The sequence below is a fragment of the Candoia aspera genome, chromosome 5, assembly GCF_035149785.1.
Source record: "Candoia aspera isolate rCanAsp1 chromosome 5, rCanAsp1.hap2, whole genome shotgun sequence".
NCBI classification, from domain to species: Eukaryota; Metazoa; Chordata; class Lepidosauria; order Squamata; family Boidae; genus Candoia; species Candoia aspera.
Genome location: NC_086157.1, coordinates 27,225,964 through 27,253,509, shown reverse-complemented (window position 1 = coordinate 27,253,509; position 27,546 = coordinate 27,225,964). Strand labels below are relative to the sequence as shown.

General features: G+C 37.1%; 1 protein-coding gene across 7 annotated transcripts in view; it reads left to right on the top strand.

The window, feature by feature from the left end:
* FARP1 (FERM, ARH/RhoGEF and pleckstrin domain protein 1) overlaps positions 1-27,546 on the top strand; it is a 164,678-nt gene that overhangs the window by 78,472 nt on the left and 58,660 nt on the right. For all 7 annotated transcript variants that reach the window (XR_010068051.1, XM_063304828.1, XM_063304825.1 and 4 more), the window contains exons 3-9: positions 15,381-15,485; positions 19,186-19,228; positions 22,045-22,123; positions 23,000-23,097; positions 25,567-25,681; positions 26,428-26,575; positions 26,849-26,944. Coding sequence is in view for 6 of the 7 variants with exons in the window: in XM_063304828.1 (XP_063160898.1) it covers positions 15,381-15,485; positions 19,186-19,228; positions 22,045-22,123; positions 23,000-23,097; positions 25,567-25,681; positions 26,428-26,575; positions 26,849-26,944 (684 nt within the window). In the remaining variant the exon portion in view is untranslated. The remainder of the gene's footprint in view (positions 1-15,380; positions 15,486-19,185; positions 19,229-22,044; positions 22,124-22,999; positions 23,098-25,566; positions 25,682-26,427; positions 26,576-26,848; positions 26,945-27,546) is intronic.

Below are 27,546 nucleotides of genomic sequence, written 5' to 3'. Positions count from 1 at the left end.
GCTGGCCACATGACCCGGAAGTGTCTATGACAACGCCGGCTCCAAGGCTTAGAAACGGAGATGAGCACCGCCCCCTAGAGTCGGACACGACTGGACTTTACGTCAAGGGAAACCTTTACCTTTACCTTTTAGTTACACATTGTATTGAGTGTGATGCCCCCAAATTAATGGTGAACAGGGAAGGCTCCTTCTACATGTGTTATGATCATGTTCCCAAAATGCACTGTTTTTGGTTTACCTCTATGAGATATTTTAAGCTTTTATAGGATCCATAGTAGCAACCTATCTAGCATAGGACTTTCAATTAAAGCTAAAGTTTCCCCGAGCACAAATAGACTACTTAAATGTGTATTTCCAGCACCAAGTCTGAGAAGTGTAAACACGTCCATGAAATGCCAATGGGAGTAAGAAGGAGCTGCATTCTCATATGGAAAAAAGACAATTCACTCTTTAATGTGGCTTCATCGTAGTTTGCAATAAAGATTCTTATCTAGCTGTGCCACATCAAATGTCTGGGCTGATTCTGTTGAGTTCAAGCCAGACATCTGATGACAGAGCTCTTGGGATAGATTTACAAGGGGCAATAGTTCTCTAATGAAGCGTTTATCCATTTTCCACATAAATGGCAGCCAAAATTGTAATAATAGCTGCTTAGAAAAATATTAGTATGCCATATAACACATACAGATTTAGCAAAATATAGGATGTGATGGCATAATTCAAACTTCTGTTAAAGATCAAGAGAAGTCTAACTAAATTATGTGTTGTCCTCAGAGAATTGGGGTGGGTCCAGGTTACCTGAGGGATCGCCTCACCCCCATTACATCGACCTGTCCCACCCAGTCAGGCAGAGAGGGCCTGTTATGAACCCTGTCCATGAGAGATTGTTGATTGGCAGGGTCCAGGAAAAGGGCCTTTTCTGCCATGGCCCCCACCCTGTGGAACATGTTATCCCTGGAGTTGAGGCAGGCCTCCACACTCCCGGCCTTCTGAAAGGGAGTGAAAACCTGGCTTTGCCACCTCGCTTGGGACAGGAGGGGGGATAGTCAATCCTAGGTGTGGTTGGCGCCATGATGTGGCCCTGAGGAATTTTATTGAGATTGTTTGTCCATCCGGGATTTTATATTTTGTATTTATATGTTTATGATGCACTTGTTTTTATCATTTTAATCTCTTGTTATTTTAACTGAATTGTAAACCACCCAGAGTCACTTGGTGAGATGGGTGGTGAAGAAATGTGAGAAATCAATCCAATAAAATGGATACCTTTTATTAATTACAAAATTCAAGAAATCACCTTTGGAGTGTCCTGGAGAGATTGAAGTCTGCCTCCCCGCCCCGCCCCCCGCATCAAGATGCTGATATTGGGGGGAAAAGTGTTCTGGTCATCACCTTTTGCTCTTTGTTGGATTTTCCACTTCTCTTAATTGGTTTTCATTATATCAGTAACCTGCAACGAAATGTAAATATTTGGTTAAAATTTTATAAAACAAAGCAATGCCATAATCCTAACCCTTCAAATCAAGAAGAATATAAAAACGTTGGCCCCAATAAATTTTCCAAGTGTATTTAATTAATCATAGTCAATGAACACAAAGTTAAACAAACAAACCTCAGGAACAATGGTCAAATACACCAAAAACAATATAACAGTCATATAGAACCTAAAAAAAAAAACTGGAGAAAGAGGAGAGCTGAATATAAGATAAAATTAAAATAATGTAAAATATAAATATAGTAATATAGAAGAGGTGGGAAAGCCCTTCATAAAGTCATTAATCCAAGATTAGACCCTCATATGTTTCCTTATTGCAGTCGCTGCAGATGGAAACTTAGCAACTCTGTTGGTGATAGTAGGATCCCAATCTGCAAATAGGAAACAGATCACCTTTAGCTTACTTTGTTAGGGGGAGGTAAGGTAAGGTCTGCACGTAAATTGGTTTAGGAAGAGCAGTGAAAGAATACACATGATAGAGTTTAGGATCATTCTAACCACATGGGCAGCATCTCTCACTAATTGGTTTTTCCATGTCCCATAGTTTGACTGGAAGCTAAAATAGTATGACTCTATGGGATTTTCAGGTTGAACTTTTTTCCATGGGCAAATTCCTTCTTCTGTAAGGGTGATCAACACCTTTTTGCTCTCCTGAGTTTGGTTAACAAACCAGTGCTTAAATCACTGAACTTTGGGGGATGACATTGGAGTGTTACTTGAGCATGTGAATCCCAAATTTAATCCTAGTTGATAATTACAATTATTTTCATTTAGTGAAGAATTTATTAACTATGTGTCAGATTGGTGGCAACTTATATAAATTGAACATTTATAATAAAATTTTAATTACTGACTGAAAGTTCTATTTGGATTTTGGGGGGTTAAAAAGCAATTATTTTGCTAAGGTTTCATTGCATAGGTTCATCTCAGAAAATTTGTCATGGTGTTGTGTAACAGCTTAAAACTAATCATGAAATTTGCTACTCTCTCTACACACTATTTCAGAACATAAAACTTCTAGCACAGAAATGTAGTGCCTGAAAATACACTGTGATTATTAATCTCTTTCTTACCCTAAAGATTCAGGCTGGGATTTTGTTCAGCTATTTTTTAAATTGAGGAACTGAATGTTACTAATATAAAACAAAATGTACTGAAATATATACGTACGTTTTCTAAACAACTTAAAGAGATATATATATCTATTAAAGAAATAGTAAAACATTACTGAATGAGAGAATAAGATGAAGTTACTGCTTACCTGTTCAGACTGATAGTGGAGTTGAAGGCTTACTCATTACCTTTTAGATTTTAGAGTTGAAGAATGTCTAAATTGGGGCGGGTAATCTGTGGGCTGTTCAGCACTGCATGGTCTCCTACATTTATGACCTGCAACATCCTAAGATTGATTAATTTTCAGTAGCATGCTTTGGGCCACGGGGAGGGCTAGGTGGTTTTGAGGGTGGGAATGAAAGTGGTTGTCTTAAAATATCTCCCACTGCCATCGCCATCCCTAAGCCCATCCAGAAGCCACCAAACATCCACTTACAGTAGTTTGGAAGGTTGAGTTACCACTCTGTGAAATATTGCCCCCTGTGCTCTTCATTTACTGTCAAAGTTCTTGACAGATGCTAAAAGTTGGTGTTTTGCTTCCCATTGATTTCTTTTTAATTAGCAAAAATGAAGTCATATAGGATAAGAGGTTTAATAGGCACCAAGGAAGAAGACTGTAAGCAACACAATGTCTATCTCTGGCATTTCTTTTCAAAGGCCAAGTCCATATATCAAGAGGTAAGGATAGCCAGGAACAAGGAAAACAAGGGTGGTCACAGGGGGCAAGTGACTGTCTGTGACAAGTATCAGAGGCATACAACCTGAGTCCCAGGGCCACATGTGACCCCTGAAAGCCTTGGATGTTTCTAGATGTTACTCAAGTTGATATTAAATTATAATGTTTAATGAGAGAAAAGGAGATGAAATAGCCAACTGGATGGTGGTATAATGACAATTATTATATTAGCTGTATTGAAATTACCTAAATTCATTCTACTGAAAGTTAACTAAAAACAAATCAGATACGGAGATATTCAGGTCCTATGCACTACTTTCTGGGATGGGCCCCAAAGTGGAGTTCTCAACTTAGAAAAGTTGCAAATGTCTGCTATATAAGGTCTCTGATTCCTCTCTTACTGGGGAATAAGTTAGGAATTCTAGTCAATCAATCCTTTATTATAGTCATTGTCTAACCAGATTTTTTTTACAGTTGGATGGAATTACATCAGTTCTCTGCTATCTCTTCCTGGGCTTACTGCCAAAAGTAGCCAGCAGTTTCAACAGGGAGGGTGCTGGTTCATTGATGGCCTCTAATGCAGGGATACAGTCTCTGTACAGTAGTCCCAGCTCAGAGGTTTCTGGATCAGGAGGGCCTGTTGCTGGAGTCTGCTCAGTGTCAGGGCCAAATCTGGCTATTTTATGGTACTATCAACTTTTTTCTTCTGTCTCTGATTTACTGTCCAGGCTGTTGCTGGTAATCCGGGACATCGTCATAATAGTTTAAAGGAACATTGTAGATTTTTTAAAAAGATGCTAAGTCTGTGTACTTGTTTTTGTCTTTCACTATTACTAAAATTGATGCATTGGACTGTGCTGTTAGTTAGCAAATTTATTTCTATAAATGGCAGGTAATCTGTCTCTTTATGACACCAGTTGCCTTTGATAATATCACACTACCTCTTTGTCAGCTATTTGAGATAGTCCAGGTCAGGAAACAGACATTGCAAGGATTAAAGGAATTCTACTAAATTGTTGTAGGATGTAATTACAGAATCTTGAAAGCCTGCCAGTGTTTCAAGCAGGGGTTATTTTCTTTCTCATACTGCCCCTTTTACACGAATGAGTTCTCTTTTATTTTCCCTTAACAGCCTCTGCATGCCCCTTATCAAGGTTATCTTCACATTCCTCTCTGCAAATTCTACTGAGTTGTTTAATTCTGGAAGAAAGAATGAAGCCCTGAAGATACCTTGTGTCATTCAGCTTTCTGCATTTTCCCCCATTCTGTTCCTCTCAGCACACTTTCTTTGCTTGCTTAGCAAACATTTGCAGGTTCGCTGGGTCATTGTAGTTATACTAAAGAATAAGTGTGTGGCAGTGATAAGTAAATACTTAAGAGTACTACAGCTGCAATAGTGAAATCCCTGTTTTTGCATTACTAATTTATTCTGTACGTACTGGGATGTGTTGGTGGGTGTTTGTAGTTGTTTTTGCTTTTTTAAAATGGTTTTTATCTGTTATTTTTATGGTATTACAGGAATTAGATTGAAAAGATAAAATAATTTTTTAAAGTATAAATATAAGGCCTTTTTAATAGAAAAGGAATATGTAAATAAGAGCAAAATATATTGTTCTTCTCCTACTTATATGTATGCTGAGTTTCAAACATTCATTGATTGGGGAAAAAACCCTTTTGCATAGGTTTAGTATAAAATAAGTGCTTGAAACAAAAACAAAAGAAATGTAAAACAAGTGCGATGGAACACTTAATTTGGAGAGTTTGTGGGAATAAGCCCTGGATTAGATACTTGTTCATAAACCAGATTTGTCCATTTAATTAAATTCGTGTCAAGATATTTTTGCAAATGGATCTATTTTCTCACATTATAATAATCTGTAGAATTTGCAGTTTTTGATATACTTCCCTTTAAGATAAGAATTTTCTTGTCTTAAAATAGTGCTTTCAACCTACTTGTAGGGCAGGTATAAGAAGACCCTGTTAATGTTTTCTACTACAGATTAAGGTTACTATGGTAACTAATCATTTTGGCCGGGTGAAGAGGTTGAATTCAACTCTCCCCTTTTCGAATGTTAATTTTTTGCACCTGGGGGGAAAGAACTTGCCTGGTCTTTTTTTAGTTTCTGTTTCCCTTCTGTGTAGGCATGTAGAGTTTTTAGCAGCTCTCACTGAGAGCCTGAAAGAATGCAGAAGCTTTTAAATATGTTTTGCTTTCTGTAAATAAAATTATTTTTATAGAAATGCCTGGTGTGTGACTTTTCTGATCTCTCCTGGGCCAAAGGCTTTCCCAGCAATCTGCCAACAGACCCCAGCAGCACAACTTGAGTGCTTGTAGAACATATCAGGTGGAAGAACTTATTTACTATGTGTTCAGTCAATTATCCCTACTTTCTAGAATAAGATTTATTGATGTACTGCTATAGAAGCATAGCTGGGCCTCACATAGTGACATTATTTGCTGTGGCTTCTCATATTCTGAAAATTGTTTGAAAATTTATATGGCCATTCATCTTACATATAAACTCTGGGCAGCTATTAACAAAAAACCCCAATATAATAAAACTTCTGTAAACCCAGCAAAAAACAGAATTAAAATAATTATAATATAGTAACCAAGGTACCACATAATGAGAAGACAGGACACCCTGGAGAAGATGCTGATGCTAGGGGGAGAGGAGGGCAAAAGGAAGAGGGGCCGACCAAGGGCAAGGTGGATGGATGATATTCTAGAGATGACGGACTAGTCCCTGGGGGAGCTGGGGGTGTTGACGACTGACAGGAAGCTCTGGCGTGGGCTGGTCCATGAAGTCACGAAGAGTCGGAAGCAACTGAACGAATAAAAAAAAAACCAAGGTACCATATAACAGCCTCACCACAAAAAACAGGCCTATATTGGGCTCGTCTAATAGCCCAGCCCAGCCCAGCCCAGCGCATGGGAGGAAATCCAGGTCTTCATGATCTTCCAGAAGACCAAGACAGTTGGGACCTTTATGTAACATTGCAAGTTTTATTGATTTGCTTGAGTGACTGATAGTTAGACCACCACAATCGCAGCTGTTTACAAGGATAAAGTGCCAATGGTACAACAGTATACTAAAATAAGACTATAAAAGAGCATCATTATTCATTTAAAATCAGAGCCCTTAAATGTTGTAGTGGCAAGGAAGCTAAGAATTAAAGAATGGGCAACTACAGCAGTAAACTGTGCAGGAGATGAAAGGTGTTTATTCTGTGCAAATTCTGTGTAATTGAGTGGGTGATGGTGTCATAAGATGAGTTTATTTTCTAACTCTTGAGTATGCTTGTATGATAGCTAAGGTATTTAAGAATTGCTGAAACCCTGAGGTTCAAGAATGTATTATTAACATCAGGTTTTTTTTGCTATATCATAAGCAGTAAAAAAAATGTGTGACAGGGAATAGTTTTGTATGAACTATGTTTGCTTCAAAACAAATGCCTTAAACATGTAGATTAAGAAACTAGGCTCTTTATTGCTGCTTTTTAAAGCTTTGAAAATTTTACATAGCATTTGGTCCATAAATGGGAGAGCCAGTTTGGTCTAGTGGTTAAGGCTCCAGGCTAGAAACCAGAAGATGGTGAGTTCTAGTCCCGCCTTAGGCATGAAAGCTGGCTGGGTGAGTTTGGGCCAGTCCCTCTTTCTCATCAGGCGGCAAGCTGGTCAGTTAATTCCTGTTGCAACCAATGGATCAATGTCAGGTTGATCTGAAAAAAAATGGACCCTGCACCTGCAGGAAAAATGCTAGGAAGAAAAAAAAATGGTTCTTAAATGATGTCTGAGAAATACTGTAAAGACTGAGTGCCAGAAACTATTTAAGATGAATACATCAAGCCTGAATGGGATGTAAATTAAATCAAATTTATTGTTGCGTATAAATAGGATATACACGTTCCTTGTAGCTGTGACCTGCTGAGAAAGAGATGTCACAGGTGTGCTGACTCCTGACGCCTGCCTGGACAAGTCTCTGCAGTTTTCTTGGCAACATTTGCAGAAGTGGTTTGCCCTTCCCTCCTTCCTAGAGCTGAGAGAGAATGACTGGCCCAAGGTCACCCCGCTGGCTTTGTGCCTAAAGTGGGACTAGAAATCACGGTCTCCTGGTTTCTAGTTTGGTGCCTTAACCACTACACCAAACTGGCTCTTTGAATGAAGGATTATAAGAGTTGAAATCCAACATGTCTGGATACCATCAGATGGGGAAGGCTGATAGACAGATTACTACAAATTTGAACTCTCAAATAAGGAATTATTCTAATTTGTATATTATAATATTATGCAATATTAATATGGAAATCAGAATGATTTAATGATTTAATGCTGTTTTAGTAGGTGGACATATATGTATTTATGTCACAAATTATCAAATAGGATAAAATTCATCACAGGCATGGCATCTGTCATTGTACCGTAATGATGACTTTATCTAATACTTCAAGTTCAGCCTGTTTTACTGTACACTTTGGACAAACAGTACAGTTCCTTTTGTCTGCAAAAGGAATTGTACTGTTTGTCCAAAGAGTTCATGAGCATTTTATAAGTTGGGCTGAGTGCCCAATAATTGAGCCAGTTGAGTCTTCATTTGCAAGATCCAGTCCCGCCCAACTAGAACTGAATCAATTCAGAGTGGTTGAAGAAGTGGATGTTAGTAAAAACAATATAGCATTATAAACGGGACTTTTTCCAATGTTGCCTAGGATTTGGAAGCCTAGTATTATGTCTAATGCACTATTACTGTAGTTTCTGATAAGCCATTTCAGTACTACTGTACAGGAGTAATGATCTAGGGAGAGCAGCTTGATTTGCTAGCAACCTGATCTGCTCTCAGCTTCTGAGTAAATATACTGTTCACAGGGTGAGGAGGAGGAGGAGGCAAAAGAGCTGCTTTGCAGCTGTTCCCACCACTCCCCCTTTAGAAGGCATCAACAGCAGTGGCACACTTTTTGCAGCTTATTTCAGCAGAGCTCAACTGAGAAAAGACTGGTGGGAGGGATCAAGAAATAATTAGAGGATGTTTGCATAGTTGCTTGGTAACCACACAAGTGATTCAGGTTTATTTTCACCTTCCCAGCCTCTCCAGCATTAACTCTTTCTCAGCTCTTGAAAAGTGTTGCACCACCATTCCAGACATCTACCAATTTATGCAGAAGTTGTAGGAGTGCTGTTATAATGTGAAGTCAACACACACTTAGTGTATATAGTCCTCTTCCAGTGCAGGAGGGCTGAGATGGAAGGCACTGTGGCGGTGCATCTGAAAAACCTTTTGTACATTGGCCATTCTTGGAAATCATCCAACTGCTTTTTTATACCACAGGACTTTTATAAACTTTAACAAATTATTTAGCTTACAGACAATAACTTTTTTTTTTTTTACAGACCTCGGTGTTCCTGTTATCTCTTCCTTGGCAGCCTAGATTCTACATATCAGTTCTGATCTTCACTGTTTTGCTTCTCATCATTTCTTGGCAACCTTTCCCTTCTTTACAACTTTTATCTCACTCGTGCACATCCTTCGATCTCCTGAAGAATTTTCTCATTCTTTATTCATGCTCCAAATACTTACATTGCATTTAAGTTGTAATCCATACATTTAGATATTAGGACACAAATATACAAAGCTTCATAAATAAATAATATCTCATTACAGAAATTACAATAAACAAAATATTTACATCAATATAATGATTAAGATTGATAGGTACTGGAAGTGCTTAGAGTTCTTGTATAAAATTAAATGTTGGATATTTAATTATTATACTATCTTCATGTGACTGAGTGAAAATGGCAGATGAGATTGGAGTAAAGAAACATGCTTTTATCTTGTTCTCAGAATTAGAGATGGGAGAAGGAAGAGGAATATACAGTGTTATTTATTGACAAGGGTACAGATATTTTGATTAATCTACGCATAGGGTAGATGGGTATATAAGTTTAGTGGCCACAATCCAGGCTGGTATGCATATGGGCTTTGAAACAGAAGTCTCTTAAGACTGGCAGGAAATATAAGAAACACTAATTAGAAACAAATTCTTACACCTTTCTCATATGAGGGAGGTGGATCCTGCACCTTGACTTTGCTATCTAATCTGCTTCTGTTTTATTTTGAAATTGGATACTGTTTGAAGTACTCCACCAAAGGCTAGAATTTAATACTGAAGATGAGTTCAATGCGACTAGTGCTTTGCACATTTATTCAAAAATAAAATGGTCTCTGTTCAATAGCACTTACTCTCATGTCAGTGTATAGGATGTTGCAGTCTAACTTTTTAGTTTGGGCAACTTTTTCACATTCTGAACTGGGATTCTGTATATGTTCCTGTGCCTTGGGGTGGGCTTGCTTTGTGCATATAAGGATATTAAACACATTTTAGGATTTAGTTTTTTGTTGTTTCCTTTTTTGTAATGGCAGGAAACACTGTTCTCAAAAGGGATTTCAGAGGTCTCAGAAGAAGGAGCTTGGGGGCTGTGTGTATACTTCGGAGACCCCAAAGAGGGTTAATTTTTATTATTTATTTATTATCTATCTTTTTTTTAAAATTCCATTTGGGGGCCACCCAACTCCAGATTGACTCTGGGCAGCTAGAGTAGGTTAAAACTTAGAAGTTGGATGAGCAGACTGATAACAGTATTTGCTGAATTGGGACTTGTTTTAGATTTGACATAAATTTTATGGACCACAAGTGTTAACTCAAAAATAGGTAATGAACATAATTGCCTATTAATAAATGTTCTGTTCCACAGGACTTTGCCCCAGTTTTTATTGTCAGGGTTTAGTATATGGTATGTTGTTTACTCTTAAACTCTACAGAGTTGTATTCTCATCTAGTTTCTTAGTTTTTAGACTGTTGGTTGCTATGAAACTTTCAGTTTGAAACAGAATTCAGAACAGGATAGTTTTAAACCCTCCTCCTTACCTGCTGCTTCTTTTGCTATGAAGTGTACCCTCCAGTAGTACTTTGCAGCTGCTCAGGAACAAACCGAACATCTTGACACAAACCTGCCACAAACCTGCCAGTAAAATAAATAGTTCAGTCTTCAAAGAGACTGTAAGAAAATTATAGTCCACCTTTCCTTCAGGAGCTCAAGGTAACATGCATAGCACTCCTTCCTACCATTTTTTCCACAACAACAATTTTGTGAGATCATTTCAGGTATAGCGACTGGCACAAAGTGGGCCTTGTGGCTGAAGGTCTCTCTTGTTCTAAGTTGAGCAGCTCAACCACACCGTCACTAAGAATGCCACTGAGGCTTGCAGCAAGCATTGGGAAATACCAATAATGGAAGGAAAGTGTCAGACTGACAGTTGAAAACATGACAAGATAAATTGATTTTGGATTAATCAAAATGTTAACACACAGACACACATATAGGCACTGAAAAGCCTGTGAGGAACATGATATGACAGAAGTTCTGACCTGGTATTTAAAACATCTGACCTCATCAACTAGAAAATACTATTTCAGCTGTTGTAAAGGACAGTTAAAAGTTAGCCCATGGGTGAATGGGGCAGATTTCAAAACTGGGAAAGAAGTAGGGCTTTCAGTTTAAAGAACCATTAGAAGATCTAGAACAGTGTTTCTCAACCTCAGCAACTTTAAGATGTGTGGACTTCAACAGAGGAAGTCCACACATCTTAAAGTTGCTGAGGTTGAGAAACATTGATCTAGAACCAGAATTGGTGGCTCAGGGAGCAGATGTGTTCTGTGACTTTGTGGAAAAGCTGTTGCTAGATTCTTTCATGTCCTCAGCAGGTTATTTGGGGAAGGGGAAGGTAATACATGCTACTTCCTCTGACATTTAGGCTTCTGTACCAGTCTGATTACTGAAAGTTGGAATGATTCCATGCAAATAAATGGAGTTTGCATCAGAACTTACGGGAAAAGTCAGAGGAGGGATAGTATGCACTCTTATCTCTAACTTATTTTCATGTTTACTGCACACCTCTCTGGTGATACTAATTCTATAAAAAGCAGGCCTTCCTTTTCCCAGCAATCTGTAGTTAGTACAAGAGGTGATACGCTGTCATCTCTCTCCTCTAGTAGCTGCTATTTACAGAAAAAACACACAGTCATTGTATTAAGCATTGCATCTCATTTGTATTCTTGCGGCGATGAGAAGGGAACCAATAAATAAATAAACAAACATATACACACACATATACATACACACAAGCATATCAGCAGCAGCTAGGCCATCTCCACTGTATCTTGCTTTATCCTTAGTTCTGCATAGTAAATGCTCTGTTACTTCCTCTAATAATTTAATTGCTAAGTTTAGGTGACTGAAGTAATCATAATGGAATCAAGTAACAAAGTGATACAAGAGAAAGGCAGGCTAAGACCTAAACTCACAGAAACCATTTATGACCATTTGGTCAGGCTAGACTGTCTATAAAATAAACCCACAGCAATAACACCCAGATTTTTGTCCCTTGGAGGCACATCTTGGGGTAGGAATGTATGGGAAACTTCCAGTACCTCATTATGCAATGTTTGCTGCATAGATAAACTGATCTAAACGGCACTATTATATTACTCCCCTGGAGTTACGGACTATGAAATTCAATCTCAAGTTTTCGTAATGAACATTCTGAAACTTGTTTTAGGCTTAGTGAAGAAAGAAGGGACATAGTGTACTTTTGAGTAGCTTGGAGGCCAGGGGAATACAGTTTTTTGAGTACTTGCAGAAAATATTGAGGAAAGAAAAGGAAAATAGCTTAAGTTGTTTGTTGAAGCTGTGTGTGCCTGTTATGAAATCAACATTTTTGGGGGAGGGAATTCAATTTAAAAAATAGGCTAATTGAAATTATACAAGTTACTTCCTGGAATTTAACATGTTACGCTCAAATTAAGATGCATAAATGTCACTTCATCTGTTAGTGCAGAACATCATGGGAGTTGATATTGCTTCCTTTATGCCAAAGGAATCCCTAACATTACATCGGTAAGGCAGCTTGTCTTCAGATGCCAAGTTCTGGGGTACCATTAGTGGAGTGTAAGTGTGACCTTCAATTGATGTCTTATTTATTGTTATGGGCCTTAGCAAAATGAACATCTCTGTCCCCCACTCCTTTTTACTGCGAATACCATTAGTGAGTGGCAAGCTTTGGTTTTCAAGAAAGCATTCAAGAGCAAGCTCAAGATATTTCCTTCCCATCTTTCCACTCAGAGACATCCATGGAGGGGAGGGAAAGAAGTCAAGATCAAACCCTGCCTGTTTTTTATTTGCAAACACCCAGGAGACACCCTTGCTTCCTTCCTGCTGCAGTGATAAGAATTGGCTGGTGCAGGTCTTTTAGGCCTCTTCCCTAATACCTGGAGGCTTGTAAGGATACATGAGTGTTGTTTTGTTTTAATCTACCAGGACCACTGTTTACTGACCTGATAAAACTCCCATGCAGTTTCCAAGTAAGAAAGGATGTTCTTGGGCATGCTCAGATAAGTCATGACATTAATGATAAGGCTGTTACTGGTTTTCCTTATTGTTTAGCAATTGGTGGATAGCTGATGAGGAGTAAATTAGATCCAAACTTTCAAATAGATTTGGCCTTTGCATATCACAAGCCTAAGATTTTAAAGTATTTATTATCATTATTCACTCTAATGATAACGTTACACATATCTTTGAGAATCTGAAATTAAGGCCATATGATGGCTATTCCATGTGACAATCCATTCATATGGCTTACTATGTGTCTTTCTTTTTTACTAATCGATATTATACTTGAAGTTCCACCATGATCCATTTGTATGCTTTCAAATAGCGGCCAATGTTGGAATTAGGAGTGGGGGGGCTAGATGAAAGTAAAGCCAAGGAGAGAGAGACAGATAGACAGACACTGTATATATCTATGAAATGAGAAACAGGAATAAACAAATATCCAAGATCCTTTTTTTTTTCACCTGAGCAGAAGTAGTTGAGTAATGAAAAGGGCAGAAACACAAACCAAGGTGCCCTTAGGCAAATGTAATAAATTGATTATTCCTTTCATCTTACATTCAAATTCATGCTTCTTCTCTATTTTGTAGGAGTCCCTTTTTGGATTCCTACAAAAAGCTGTTTGCAAGACTTTCTGTCCCTGTTAAATTATCAATAAATGTGCAGGAATGAAATGGAGAAAAAAGCAAGAAAGAAAAAGAAGTACAATAGCTAAGTTTGTTGTTTCTTTAAGAGCCAAGAGAACACTTTCTGTGAGATATAAAAATTGGAAACAACAAATCTATGCTGTTAACTGGTATTGACGAAAGCTCAAGATTCTCTGTTGGGCAAAAGAAAGAACAGAAAAGCCAGAATCTCTTCTGAGAGGTTAAGGTTAAAGGTGTAAGGTGTAAGGTTCTGGGAGAATACTATGAATACATATTTGCAGAAGAGGGAATAGAGACTAAATTTAAAATAATACCAAGAAAAAAGCATGCAGGTTTCTGTTGCTATGATCATATAGATATTGGAAAGGATGGAGATGATTCAAATGAGAAAAATGAATGATAGTATAACACATAATGTTAAAAAGAATAAATAACAGATTTAGGGGCACAGTGTCAATGCCTACATCTGTTTAAGTATCACACTTATTTTGCATCTCCATGTTAAAAGGTAACTTTAAAAAAATTCATAGGAATTTTTGCTGAAGTATAAATGATTCAGGATTCAGTAGCCTATAAAAACTTTGCTTACAAAATCTACCTGAAATTACTTTATTGGATTAAAAGTTTCTAGAATATTAAATCTGTTTATCAGTAGTTCAGTCCGATCAAGCTTATATCTATTTTCATTCAAAAATCTTTTACTTGAACCAGGTGATAAAAAACCTTAAGGTCATGTGTTATGTCAACATTACAGAATTATATTTTCTCTCTCTCTCAATCCTTTCTTTATGAAAAGGTCACATTAAAAAACATAGCACATACAGTGCTGTCTAGAGTAGTAGATTATTTGTTTATTGATTGGGAATTTCTTTAGGGTGAGTCAAACACTGAAAGTAATAGAATCTAAAAAGCTTCGTGCAATGAAAGAAGAATGAACATCCTTATTCCAAGTGGGTGTTAAGGAGAAGGGAGGGAACGAGGAACCGTGGAGGGTGCAGATGACAAGCAGATACAAAAATATTAAATGCTTTGGCTGAAATTCTAAACACAGTTGCAGGACAGTAAGCAGAACAAAATACTGAGAATTACTTCTGAGCAAATATACATAGGATTTTACTGTGAATCCTTAAAACCTCAGCGTCAGCACTGAAGCCTGCAAGGTTTGTATAGGCCATTTACAATTAAATTGTCAACAGGCTTATCTGAATATGGAAATTTATGCTTTTAAAAATAAAAAACAAAAAGGGTTGGAAGGAAGGTTAAAAATATGCTAAATTACAGACTATCATGGTGAGAAAAAAAAACACTAGAATCTCTTTTATGGCTATTGTTGCAAGTAAAACTTTTTTTAAGGAGTGTGTGTGTGTGTCTGTGTGTGTTTGTATGTGTAGAATTTCAGACCTAGAAATCAGTTGTCCCTTTCCCTCCTCAATAAGAGTGAAAGTTACTATATGACTAAAAATATCACATGGTTTGCTGGTTCATTGATATAGTCAAACTTTTATATATATTTCACATTTCTTAAAGGGAAAATAGCTAAGTGGCAGCTGAAGAACTAAATGGAAGTGTAGAATATTATTTGTTTGTTTGTTTGTTTATTTTCTATCCTGCCTTTATTATTTGTATAGGTAATTGAAGGTGGTGAACATACCTAATACTCCTTCTTCCTCCTCTTTTCCCCACAACAACTACCCTGTGATATGGGTTGGGCTGAGAGAGAGGGACTGGCCAAGGTCACTCAGAATATACCCCTAGCTTACCTGATGTCTGCCTGTCCACTTCTTTTCAACTCATTCAACTCTAAAGTAAAGCAGAGACACCACAGAGTCAATCCTTCAATGCTTGGCATTCAGCTAAAAATAGACTGTTCACAGGAAAACATGATTTTGTTATCTACTCATCTGTTTGTGAGAAGAAAAGATAACTTAAATTTGAAATGGATTTTTAATGGGACTTTTTCATTTTAGCATCTACTTTATACTCTGTTCTTCAATACAGCAAAGAGCTCCAGGAAAGGTTTTATTGGATGCAGTCTGCAACCATCTGAATCTTGTTGAAGGTGATTATTTTGGCCTTGAGTTTCTGGATCATAAGAAGGTCATGGTATGTAAAGATATTTTGCCTAAATCATCTCTCCCATGATATCATTTTATGACCTCTTCATGCTCTTAAAAGCTTGCCACTTCCTGCCTGCATTAAAATATTTTCTAGTTTTCTCACTTGAAAGCAAAGTAGATAAGCCAGAGCATATGAATACACATTCTTGTATGTATCCCAGCTATATGATGATGATGTAAGTTGTATACAAAATTTTTGAAAAATAGATACAGTGTAATTTCAGTTTTCCACCCATCACCACACAATGTGCAATATGCTTGTCCACAAATAGATACATACGCAGTAGTAGAACAGAAACATACTGTTGAAGATAGACTACAGAACTTACACTTCCGTTTTGCTAAAATGTGTAAATGTATGTGTGCACGTATGTATTCGACAGGTTTTTTTTAATTATTTGAATAACAAAACTCCAGTCTTGATGGAAAGATAGTTAATTCTGGACTGAGTGATTGCTGCCCAATTCATCATCTTAAACATTATGAATATAATGTGTCTGACTCTGAGGTTGTCCATCCTTTTCTTTGTTTCTTCTGCTGGAAACAAACCAGTTGTATCTTCAAAACTGTCCCATATATTTGCCTTTTCTAAGGGAGAATCACTTATTACTGCAGAGGAGACTAGTCTGGACTGTTTTCTTTCTGAGTTTATAATCTCTGTGCCAGAAATAACATTGTAAAGCCACCTACTCCTGTGCTGGGTACCGAGGCAATTGTAACTGGGCTGTATTTTAGTTATTCTTTTCAGAAAATTGGCAGCGCACACATTTATCAGGGTGCCAAGTGAGAAGTTCAAAAACATAAAATTAATAGAATGCCAAGAAACACCAAGTTCTGTTTTTTAAAGAAACTAAAAACTCATGGATATAAATGACTAAGGCATAGAAGTTTTTATTGGCTACCAAAAAACAATTTAAAATTAATTGGTTTCTTCCCCAAAATCTATCCCAAAGGAATTATTTTTAAACGTTCACATGCATATATAGAAGACCTTGAAATGAAAATGCCATTGTTAGAGTGATATTTGAAGTCTTTAATAATTAAAAGACATGGATGGGGCTAGAATTTAAAGACAAGATTTTAAATTCTTTTTTTTCTTTAATTTTTCAGTCCTAAAATAAAGACTATTCTTCTGAAATGAGGATATGTTTTTATCTTGGTATAACAAAGAACTATTCAAGTTTAACCTGAACAAATGTGTGATTCTTTCAAATCCTCTTGTTCAGGACAAAAGTGAGTTTTCTTTTTGTGAGAAAAAAGTTTTCCCTTTACTATCTAGGAGTAAACACATTTAACTCAGTGGGAAATGTGTGTGCGCGCGTGTGTGTAGGTTGTATCCAAGCATACATTAGCATGAATGAAATATACAATAGTGCTTAAAAGTTTGTAAATCTCTTTGAATGTTCAATATTTGTCAATAAATATGACCTAAAATGTGATCTGTTCTTCACACAAGTCCTAAAGCTAAAGAGTACCCAATTAAACAAATGAGTCAAAAACATTATACTTTTTATTTATTGAGAAAAATGATCCAAAATTATATATTTGTCTGTGGCAAAAGTATATGAACCTCTAGGATTATTAGGATTATTAGTTCATTTGAAGGGGAAATTAGACTCAGGTGTTTCAATCAATGGGATGATAATCAGGTGTGAGTGTGGGAAATCCTGCCTTATTTAAAGAGCAGAATTCTAGGTATTCACTATCAAATGCTGATCTTCACAACACAGGTATGTGGAAGTGTGTCATGGCTTGAACAAAGGAAATTTCTGAGGACCTCCGAAAAACACTTGTTGATGCTCACCAGGCTGGAAAGGATTACAAAATTATTTCCAAAGAGTTTGGACTCCACCAGTCCACTGTCAGGCAGATTGTGTACAAAGGGAGGCTTTTCAAGACCACTGTTAGACCCCAGGAGTGGTTGACCAACCATGATCACACCAACAACAAGGCATGTAATACTCTGGGAGGTCTCAAAGAAGCCCAAGGTAATGTCTAAGGAACTAAAGGCCTCTCTTGCATTGGTAAAGGCAAACACTGCATTCCAGCATAAGAACTTTATTCCATTTGTGAAATATGGTAGTGGCAATATCAGTGTTTGGGCCTGCTTTGCTGCCTATGAACCAGGGCAGCTTGCTGTCATTGATGAAACGATAAATTCTGAATGGTACCAGCCAATTCTACAGGAAAATGTGGGAGTATCTGTCTGTGAACTGAAGCTCAAGAGAAAGTAGGTCATGCAGCAAAACAATGACACAAAATGCACAACTTGTATGACCAAAGAATGGTTAAAGCGGAAGAAAGTTAATGTTTTGGAATGCCAAGTCCAAGTCCTGATCTTAATAATCCTAAAGAAATGTTGTGGAAGGACCTGAAGTAGCCAGTTCATGCAAGGAAGCCCATCAACATCCCTGATTTGAAGCTGTTCTATAAGAAGGAATGGGCTAAAACTCCTCCAAGCTGATGTGCAGGACTGATCAATAGTTATTGGAAATGTTTATGTGCAGCAATTGCTGCCAAGGGGGACGTACCAGTTACTGAAAGCAAAGATTCACATACTTTTGCAACACACAAATATGTAGCCTTGAATAATTTTCCTCAATAAATAAATGAACAAGTATGTTTTTGATTCATTTATTTAACTAGGTTCTGTTTATTTAATTTTAGGGCGTGTGGAGAACAGATCACATTTTAGGTCACATTTATGCAGAAATCTTGAAAATACAGAAATTTTTAAAAACTTTTAAGCACCACTGTACCTATTTTTAAGCACAATAGAGTTTAAAATCTACCTATAAACAATTGGCTTGAATGTATTAGGTTAATACTACAAATAAAAATTGAATGCTGGATTACAGTGGTGATCAGCAAGCAGAAACTTGGTTTGGGCTTATGATATGAATGGATAATGGTTGAACTGTGGCAAAATTGAGGAAGAAAGAAGAGGATAAGGGAGTCAGTTAGGATTAGTGAAATCATCATCATCATCATCTTTGAAGAGCTACTGGTTGGCATTTGTCTATTCAGTTGTCAGAAAGATCCAATTAGATCCAACACCTAATTAATTAACAGTTTATCAAGATTAAACAGAGGGTGAAGTTTCTTGTTACACTAATATAATAATGTATTTTTCATATCCAACATATATTTGTGAATGGTCATTATCTATGGATACTTATCTATCTGTATTCCTACATTTCAAAATTTCTTACCTTTCATTTTAGTACATGAACAAACAATCCTTAATATTATCCTCCATGCATCTGATGAAGGCAGCTATACTGCACAAAATTTTATGCTATAATTATTTTGGTGGGATTTTGGGCATTGTTGTTAACATGTTTTTTCTCTGAAAATTCAGTTTAATGTGGTTTATATCCTAGTAACTATGTGTATGATTGCTCCTTGAGTTTGTAATTCAGATTTGTGTCTCCTGTCCTGATTGCACTCTTCCTAATGAAATTAGCTGTCTTCACCTTCATGTTAAAATAGGCTATGAGATCTAATCTGAAAAGACTGGGATGATTGCCAGATGCAGCATCCATTGATCATCCAGATTTTTACAATTCAGATCTAGTAGCCCTATCTTAAAATGATGCAATCTATGAATGAGTAACTGGAAAGTATACTGCAGAGCTATGTTTCTTGTTTTAGCAGCATTTATATTATATCCTTTTTTTCCCCAGGTCTGGCTGGATCTTTTGAAACCTATCATAAAACAAATCAAAAGTATGTGTTGACAGTTTTCTTTTGGTGCAAGTATAAACCCAGTTTCAGATTATATTTATTGTTCCTTCTGTCCTAGATAAAACAAGAGGACACCATCTTTCTTTATATACTTCAATGCACTTTCCTGTATTTCTGGAGATCTACACCATCCTTTCCTAATATAAATAACGCAGTTAGTTTCATGTAGAACCCAATTGCATGGTCATGATTTTATCTGAACTATTAAATGTATGGACAAAATAATATGTATAATTCAGTTTTCCATGCATAGGCCCTATGTGAACATTGCCCTCAGTATGAATGTCCAGGATTGTTGGACCCATAATAAATGTGCCAAATAAAGAAGAAGAGTTGATGCACCTATCCTCTCAGCATGTGGTTAGGGCAGATCCAGAGACAGAGTGTCTGATTAATACCAGAATTTATTTCATTTAGGACAGAAAATAACTTGTTCTTTTTGAATGGTGTGCATTTAATTGACCCCACCTTCTGTCTCTGTGCCTTCCATTACAAGGTTCAAATTTAAGTGAGGCTTGCTCCTAATAATATCCTCACTAAACCAATACTGACTAACAGAACAGTGAAACAAGTTTGTTAATTGTACATTTTCTTTTTAATTGCTTTATTAATTATTTAGTTCAGGAACTAAGTAATCTGTATTTTTCAAAATTCTAAGAGAGAAAAAATTTACTCTATGTAAATTATATGGGCAGAAAAAGCATAAATAGCCTATTGGCCAAAATAAAATTCAACTAGTTTCCTCATACTGTTACCTTAGAATTTAATTTAATACTTCATGGAATTCTCATATAAAAGTGCTAAGGTTAAAAGACCAAACCAACTGAGAATAGTCTCAAATCTGTAGCTCAGGGTTGAACTGTGGAGTCCTTGGTGCTCTTTGAGGTTGGTTGTTTGCTTGCAGGCATTTTGTTGCCCATCTAGGCAACATCTTCAGTGCTAGAAATGTAAGGACTGTAACAGCCACTATGTAGGACAGACAGGCAGAAGACTGGCAGAGCGCATCCATGAGCACCAACTAGCAGTCAGAAGACAGGATGAAAACTCCTTAATCTTACAACACATGGACAGACTCAACCATAGTTTCAACTGGGAAACTGTGAACATCCTAGACCAAGCTACATCCAAAAATGCTAGGGAATTCCTAGAAGCTTGGCACTCAGAGAAGTCAGACATCAACAGGCACATAGACATATACAATATTTACACACCATTCAAAAGACAGTAAAAATGCTAAAAAGGAAACGAAAAGATCAGAACACCTCCTTGCCAGCAATCAACACCAGATAAGCAAAGATTAACACTAGGATTAACACCAGACAAACAAGCAAGCAGTAAACAACAGCCTAATCAAGGAACTACCAAGGAGAGAACACCACCCCCACCAACACTGTCAGGGCAAGCTGCTGTATATAAACAGAGAACAAGCCCCACTCCCTCCTAGCACTGCAGACGTTGCCTAGCTGGGCAACAAAACGTCTGCAAGCAACCAAGCTCAGAGAGCACCAAGGACTTCACTGAGAATAGTCTCCTTGGATTCTGGACCACAGTTAGTGTAGACCAGTGTCCCCTCTTTTGATGTTATTAAGGACCACATTAGAACCTCAGAGATTATATAGGACCAAAGTATGAGGCTTACAAATTCCTGATCAACTAAACTGTTTTTGAAGTAGAATATTGAGAGTAGTCTTAGGTACCACAGATAATTCTGTTTATTTGGGAAAAGTTTATATCAGCTTATCAAAAAATATTTGGCTGTGGGCTAAAATTGATACTCATGCCTGAATATAAGTAACCTAGACTATGCTTTAGTGAACAATTGCTTATATCCATCAAGACAATAAGCTCAGGTTGGCACAATTCTCAACCCAGCTTCAAAAATTTGGTTTCTCAAAGTCATATTTTGCCAGTGTAAACAAGTATGAGAAAAGATAGACTTCAGGCAGAGAATCAGAGAAGTTACAGAGTGATTTCTCTTCCCTAAGTAAGATAGAGATAGCTTCCCTGTATAAAAGTTTGAAAGAACAACCAGAGACTATGTTTCTATATTAGGCATATATGATTTATGAAAAGTGTATACAAATAATAGATTTCAGATGATGCCATCAGCTGCATTACAGGGGAGATACATAAAAAATTCTCATCGCTTACATTTTTGTTGTAACACTAACCATTAGGAAGAGCCAGTTAGGTGTTGTGGCTAAAGCACCAGCCTAGAAATTGGGACACCATGAGTTCTAATCCCATTTTGGGCAGGAAGCCAACTGGGTGACTTTGCGCCTGTCACACTCTCTCAGCCCTAGGAAGGAGGCAATGGCAAACCACTTCTGGCCATTTTGCCAGAAAAACTGCAGGGACTTGTCCAGGCAGTCACCAGGAGTCAAGGATGACTTGAAGGCACAAAACCAAAAAACAATAAAACCTAACCATTAGTAGATCTCTCATATTATTTTTCTGAGATCTCGCAAATTATCTTTTTGATAGTTAAAAATCTCAAAATTTAAAGATTAGTATTGGCATACAAATTGGTATGCCCTTCAAAAATGGGCTATTTTTTACTCGGGCAAGATCCTAGGATTATTAAGGCAGTAGCTACATTTCTTTTGCCCTCTCCATCTCATCTGAGACTTACTTTGGTTTAATCAATATTATATTTGATTTTGCACTGTTTAACTTTTTATTATATTATATATTATTCAGTCACTTCTGAATTCACGCTGTGAACAAAGTGTTTGTATGCACTATATGAAAACATTAAATTCATGATGTTTGTCATTGTGCCTTTTTTTGTCTCTTAGGACCTAAGCATGTCATTCTAAAATTTGTGGTGAAATTCTTCCCACCTGATCATGCTCAGCTACAAGAAGAATTAACAAGGTTGGTGTAAGCATCCATTTTAAGTTCCTCTTCTTTAAAGCAACAAGAATTGGAAATATTCATACCAAACTTTAAAATAAACCAGGTTAGGGTAAGGTCAGGCGTTAACTTGAAACGATTCCAGGCTTTCCAGTGTCTGATCTGAAATTTAGTTTAGCTTGTTCTATTACTATGTTCAGGTTTATTTTTTAAGTGGGAGTGAAGACTAGACCTAAAAGATACTCAGAGCTTATATATAAATAGCATATTCTGGGAGCAGGGTTTTGTTTCCGTACCCCAATGTCTTCATACTTTAGAACAGTGTTTCTCAACCTTGGCAGTTTGAAGGTGGGTGGACTTCTGCTCCCAGAATAGGAATTCTGGGAGTTGAAGTCTACCCATCCTCAAGTTGCCAAGGTTGAGAAACACTACTTTAAAATGAACTGTCAGCACTCTGAAAAGTATTTAATTGGGAAAGACTGCTCTTACCTGTACGCATTTACTCAGGATTTTATCCTGACTGAATTTTTCCTTCTCTTCCCCTACCCCTAATTTCCCACATTTTAAGTAACCTTCTGCTATATAATGTCTGTCCACAACTATGCCCCTTCTGCTGGGCTCTGTGCCTAGAGAAAACAGCAGAGCTTGAGAAATGGCAGGCAGAACTTCTACTCCTCTCAAATCAACTGATGATTGCACTAAGATGTTCCTTGCAGAATCTTTGGCTTTGCAAGTGAATTACTGTGATATCTTTCAAAGAAAATGCTAAGTCAAATGATGTTATCTAATAACAGAGGCTAACAAGTAAACTTGTTAGCAAGGGATGTGTAAACATTTTGATTTTACAAATATACCATAAAAGCATTAGTAATATCTTCTTTTTGTGTGCCTTTTCAGGTACTTATTTGCACTGCAAGTAAAACAGGATTTATCACAAGGAAGACTAACCTGTAACGACACCAGTGCTGCTCTCTTAATATCACATATTGTACAGTGTAAGTAAAGCTTTTTCATCTTTTAACTGATAAAAATGTGAAGGGGGCCGCAGTGGCTCAGTGGTTAAGACGCTGAGTCAGAGGACCATTAAGGTCGGCAGCTTGGCAATTCGAAACCTGAGAGCACAAGCTGCATGACAGCGTGAGCTCCCATTAACTTGTCCCAGCTCCTGCTAACCTAGCAGTTCGAAAGCACGCAAGTGCAAGTAGATAAATAGGTACCACTTCGGTGGGAAAATAACATGGACATGAAAGGAGCCCTCTCTGGCGCCCCCCGGCCAACGGTGATGTCACCAGCAAATCCTTTCAATACAGAAGCGCCTTGGTAGGTGCTTCTGACATGGGGGAAAAAAAATCTTTTAACTTCTGCATTTTGAAGAATGTAGTGTTAGATAACATTTTTCTGTAGATTACAAAGCAGAAAACAAAGCTCTATTTTTTTCTTGTATTCTTACTTCTCAAATATTATGCAATATTTACATAAAATATTTGATCAGTGGTAGATCCACAATGTCTATGCATGGTGGGAAAGGAGTAGGGATTTCTAATAAACTGTTCCCTTGTTTACAGTCAGGGCTATATTTGTTGGCATTCTAAAGTAATTGACTTTTATCTCGGTAACTCTAAGGGCCGAAGCTGGAAAAGTGGGAATACACTCAACCTTTAGAAATAGGATGCAAAATAGCACTGGGGGAATGTACTGCTCCCTTAGCCAAATCCCAGCTTTTTCTTTTGGGAGCTCACTTATATTTTGAAAAAGAATTGTTGTCTCATGCCTCTCTCTGGAGTGGTCAGAACAGATCAGCTGCTTTGCATTTAGATGTGCAAGTGTAAACCCAAACAGGAGATACTGGAAGTAATCAAATGTAAGACATTTCTGTGTTCTGGTATAAAATCTCTGTTGCATTAGAAAATAGAATTTTAGATCAATTTCAGTGTCTGAATGTAGATCAGATGGCTGCTACAAATAGAGTCAGCACAGCCACATGTAGTTTTATTTAAGCCCATATCAACAGAAGAGATCGAATGGTCCCTAACAAGTGCTGAAGAAAAATCCACAGTTCCAAGTCTTCAATCTCCATATTCTCTAAGTATAGCAGTTTTGAAAGTTTGGGGGTCAATTCTATTGGAATTAATGAAAAAAGTGAAAAATAAATTACGTTAGGTGCTAGGGATCAAATGGACATTGAATAATAAATAAATAAATAATCAGTGATTTTTCAGTTTTACATTTTTTAAGTGAAACTATAGAGGATGAAGAACAATGTTTGGTCTAATCACCCAAGAAGCCTGAAATTCAAGACATAGGGCATTTTAGAAAGTAACTGTGTTTTTCAGAATGACATTAGCAACAGAATTGGCTTTCAAAAAAAGATCCTGGTTGGCAAGAACAAAATACATTATATCTATTATATCTGATGTCTGATATATTTATTAGTTAGGTATGAAAATTAATCCTGCCAACCTAGCAGTTCGAAAACATGCAAATGTGAGTAGATTAATAGGTACCACTTCGGCGGGCAGGTAACGGCGTTCCGTGTAGTCATGCCGGCCACATGACCACGGAAGTGTCTATGGACAAACGCCGGCTCTTCGGCTTTGAAACGGAGATGAGCACCGCCCCCTAGAGTCAGACACGACTGGACTTAATGTCAAGGGAAACCTTTACCTTTACCTTATGAAAATTAAAGTGACTTTTCTCAAGTACAAAACACAGTAGCATTCTTTTAAAAAAAAACCCTATATACTTGTGATAATTTCGTCAATGATTAAAGATGATTTAAATACCTGACAGTATGTGTTTTCCATAAGAATATGATCAAATGATGTTCTTTTTTATGTAGTTGACGTCTATTTTAATTTCTCTGTTGTTTGTAAGCTTACCAATCCATAATGATGTGAGTTTCCCAAAAGATTTCTCTTTATAATAGTTGTTGGTCTAAAGTTGATCAAGCCTTGTGTTGTGTCTAACATAACAGTTTAACTACAGATAGCTAGTATTTGGAACAAGAGTTTCAAATAGAAGCCATCAAGATGTGTCTTGATTACTGACGATACAGTATCCACTGAAACTCTAATGTTGTATGGTTAAAACATTAATTAGAAGGACTTGGGGGTGTGTTATGGTGTGTTTGTGTGTGTGTGTGTGTGTGTGTATCCACAAGTAATAATTGGTATAGATTTTTTTCCTGATTTCCTCATTTTAAATCTGCAACTAATTAAGCATAAGAGCAGTCTTAGAAGTTTATGACAGCCGCAATATCTTGTCTTTGTGTTTTCACATTGTCACATGAAAAATACATTGTGCCATATTGAGAATAAAAATTAGACATTCTGAAAGTATTTCCTGTTGAACTAACTAGAATATATTGCTGATGTTCACAGAACCAGGCTGATACATACCTTCCAATGGAAGTCACCTCTCCAAATGTAGATTTTATCCATTGAGCATACATTTTTTTCCTTTAGCCGAGATTGGGGATTTTGATGAAACCATTGATCGTGAACACTTAGCAAAAAACAAATATATACCTCAGCAAGAAGCTTTAGAAGACAAAATAATGGAATTTCATCATAATCATATGTAAGTACACTGTAGTTAAGCAATGTGATGCTGAAATGCCAATGATATGCTTAATACAGTAGGGAATATATAAATTTTAATTTTAATTATAAAGTAAGATAAGTCTAAGAAAGATAAAAGAGTGGTAAAGAGAACTAGATATGATGATAGATGTATAAAGCAGGAGGAGGAAGAGTAATACAAAATATCTGAATTATCAATGAAGAACCATATATTTAAATTAAATATTTTTTTTAATTTGTTCAATCATGTCCAATTCTCAGAGACTGCGTGGACAAGTCCCTGCAGTTCTCTTGGCAAAGTTTTTCAGAAGTGGTTTGCCATTGCCTCCTTCCTAGGGCTGAGAGATTGGGACTGGCCCAAGCTTTGTGCCTAAGGTGGGACTAGAACTCACAGTCTCCTGGTTTCTGGCTTAATGCCTTAACCACTACACCAAACTGGCTCTCAAATTAGAGATTAGTATCTTTCAGATTTGGAAGAAGTGTTAGGTTGCTTTGCAGAGGAGCAGGAAGACAAAGTGATTATGCTTCTGGTTCATTACTCTTATATATGAAGCTCTCAGCTCTGCTAAATGGTATACTCTAGTGGATATTGTGCTAGGCAATATGGCTTATAAAGTTGCAGTCAATTTCTGCCTTACAATGAATAACAGAGCATGTTTGAGGAGGAAACAGTATCTCCATGGAAAGGCAGGTTCTTTAAATCTACTCCATTTTACCTTTTAAAATGCATTATAATTCCTGCAGTGGTCAAACACCAGCAGAATCTGACTTCCAGCTGCTTGAGATTGCCCGTCGTTTGGAAATGTATGGAATCCGGTTGCATCCAGCCAAGGACAGAGAAGGAACTAAGATCAACCTAGGGGTGGCTCACACAGGCATTCTGGTGTTTCAGGTGTGTAAGTGGTTCTAATCGTAGTTAATCCCAATTGCAAACAGAGAAGGTTGGATTGTAGTGACTGTTCCTCATGATCATAAATCCCTGGTAAAATTTGTTATAGAAGTTTTATAAGCAATGTCTTTGTTAAATTGGGTATGGTTAACAAGATCCAGTATCCATCTAGAAATGGGGATTGATTGATTGGTTTGCTTTTTGTTTGATATGAGGTACGATAATGCAAACTGACTCAGCAAAAACTTGTGTTCCTTCATTATGCATCATATTTAGGGTTACACGAAGATAAATGCATTCAACTGGGCTAAAGTTCGAAAACTCAGCTTTAAGAGGAAGCGTTTTCTTATTAAACTACGGCCAGATGTAAATGTAAGTCTCTGAGGTGGCAGATAGTGGAATTTTAGTGTTTTAGAAGGATGCTTTTCATTGCTCCCTTAAATTAAATCCTCATTTATTCCTGGTGTATTTCTGTGCCCAAGCTTCTCCCCAGTCCACAAATGTGCAAGGCAAGAGTATCTTAAAAAGACACTGTTCCCCAGGTCAACTCTGCCCTCCAGCTCCTACTTCACCTTGGCAACAGTTGTTATGCCCATGTCCAGCTTATTCCCCAGCACAAGGCAGAAATAACAATCTGACTTCCAATTGCTAAGCATATATTTTCTCTCTTAAAGGACAACAGAAAATCTCTTTCATAGAGAGGAAAGTAGTGATAATGCAGAAAAATACACACAAGCAAAGCAACACACAGCTGTCATTAAAAAAAAAGTGTCCTTCAGAACAAGCACAACACAGTACAAAAATAGTTACCTCAGAGGTGGAAGAAATCTATGTACCACAAACTCACAGCAAAGCAAACCCCAGAAATACATTAGCTACATGACCACCTCAGAAATAATCCCAGGCACCCAACAAGAATATTCCTTGCTTTCCTCCTCAGAAACATGCATGGCCTTAAAAATGAAAGAGAAGAA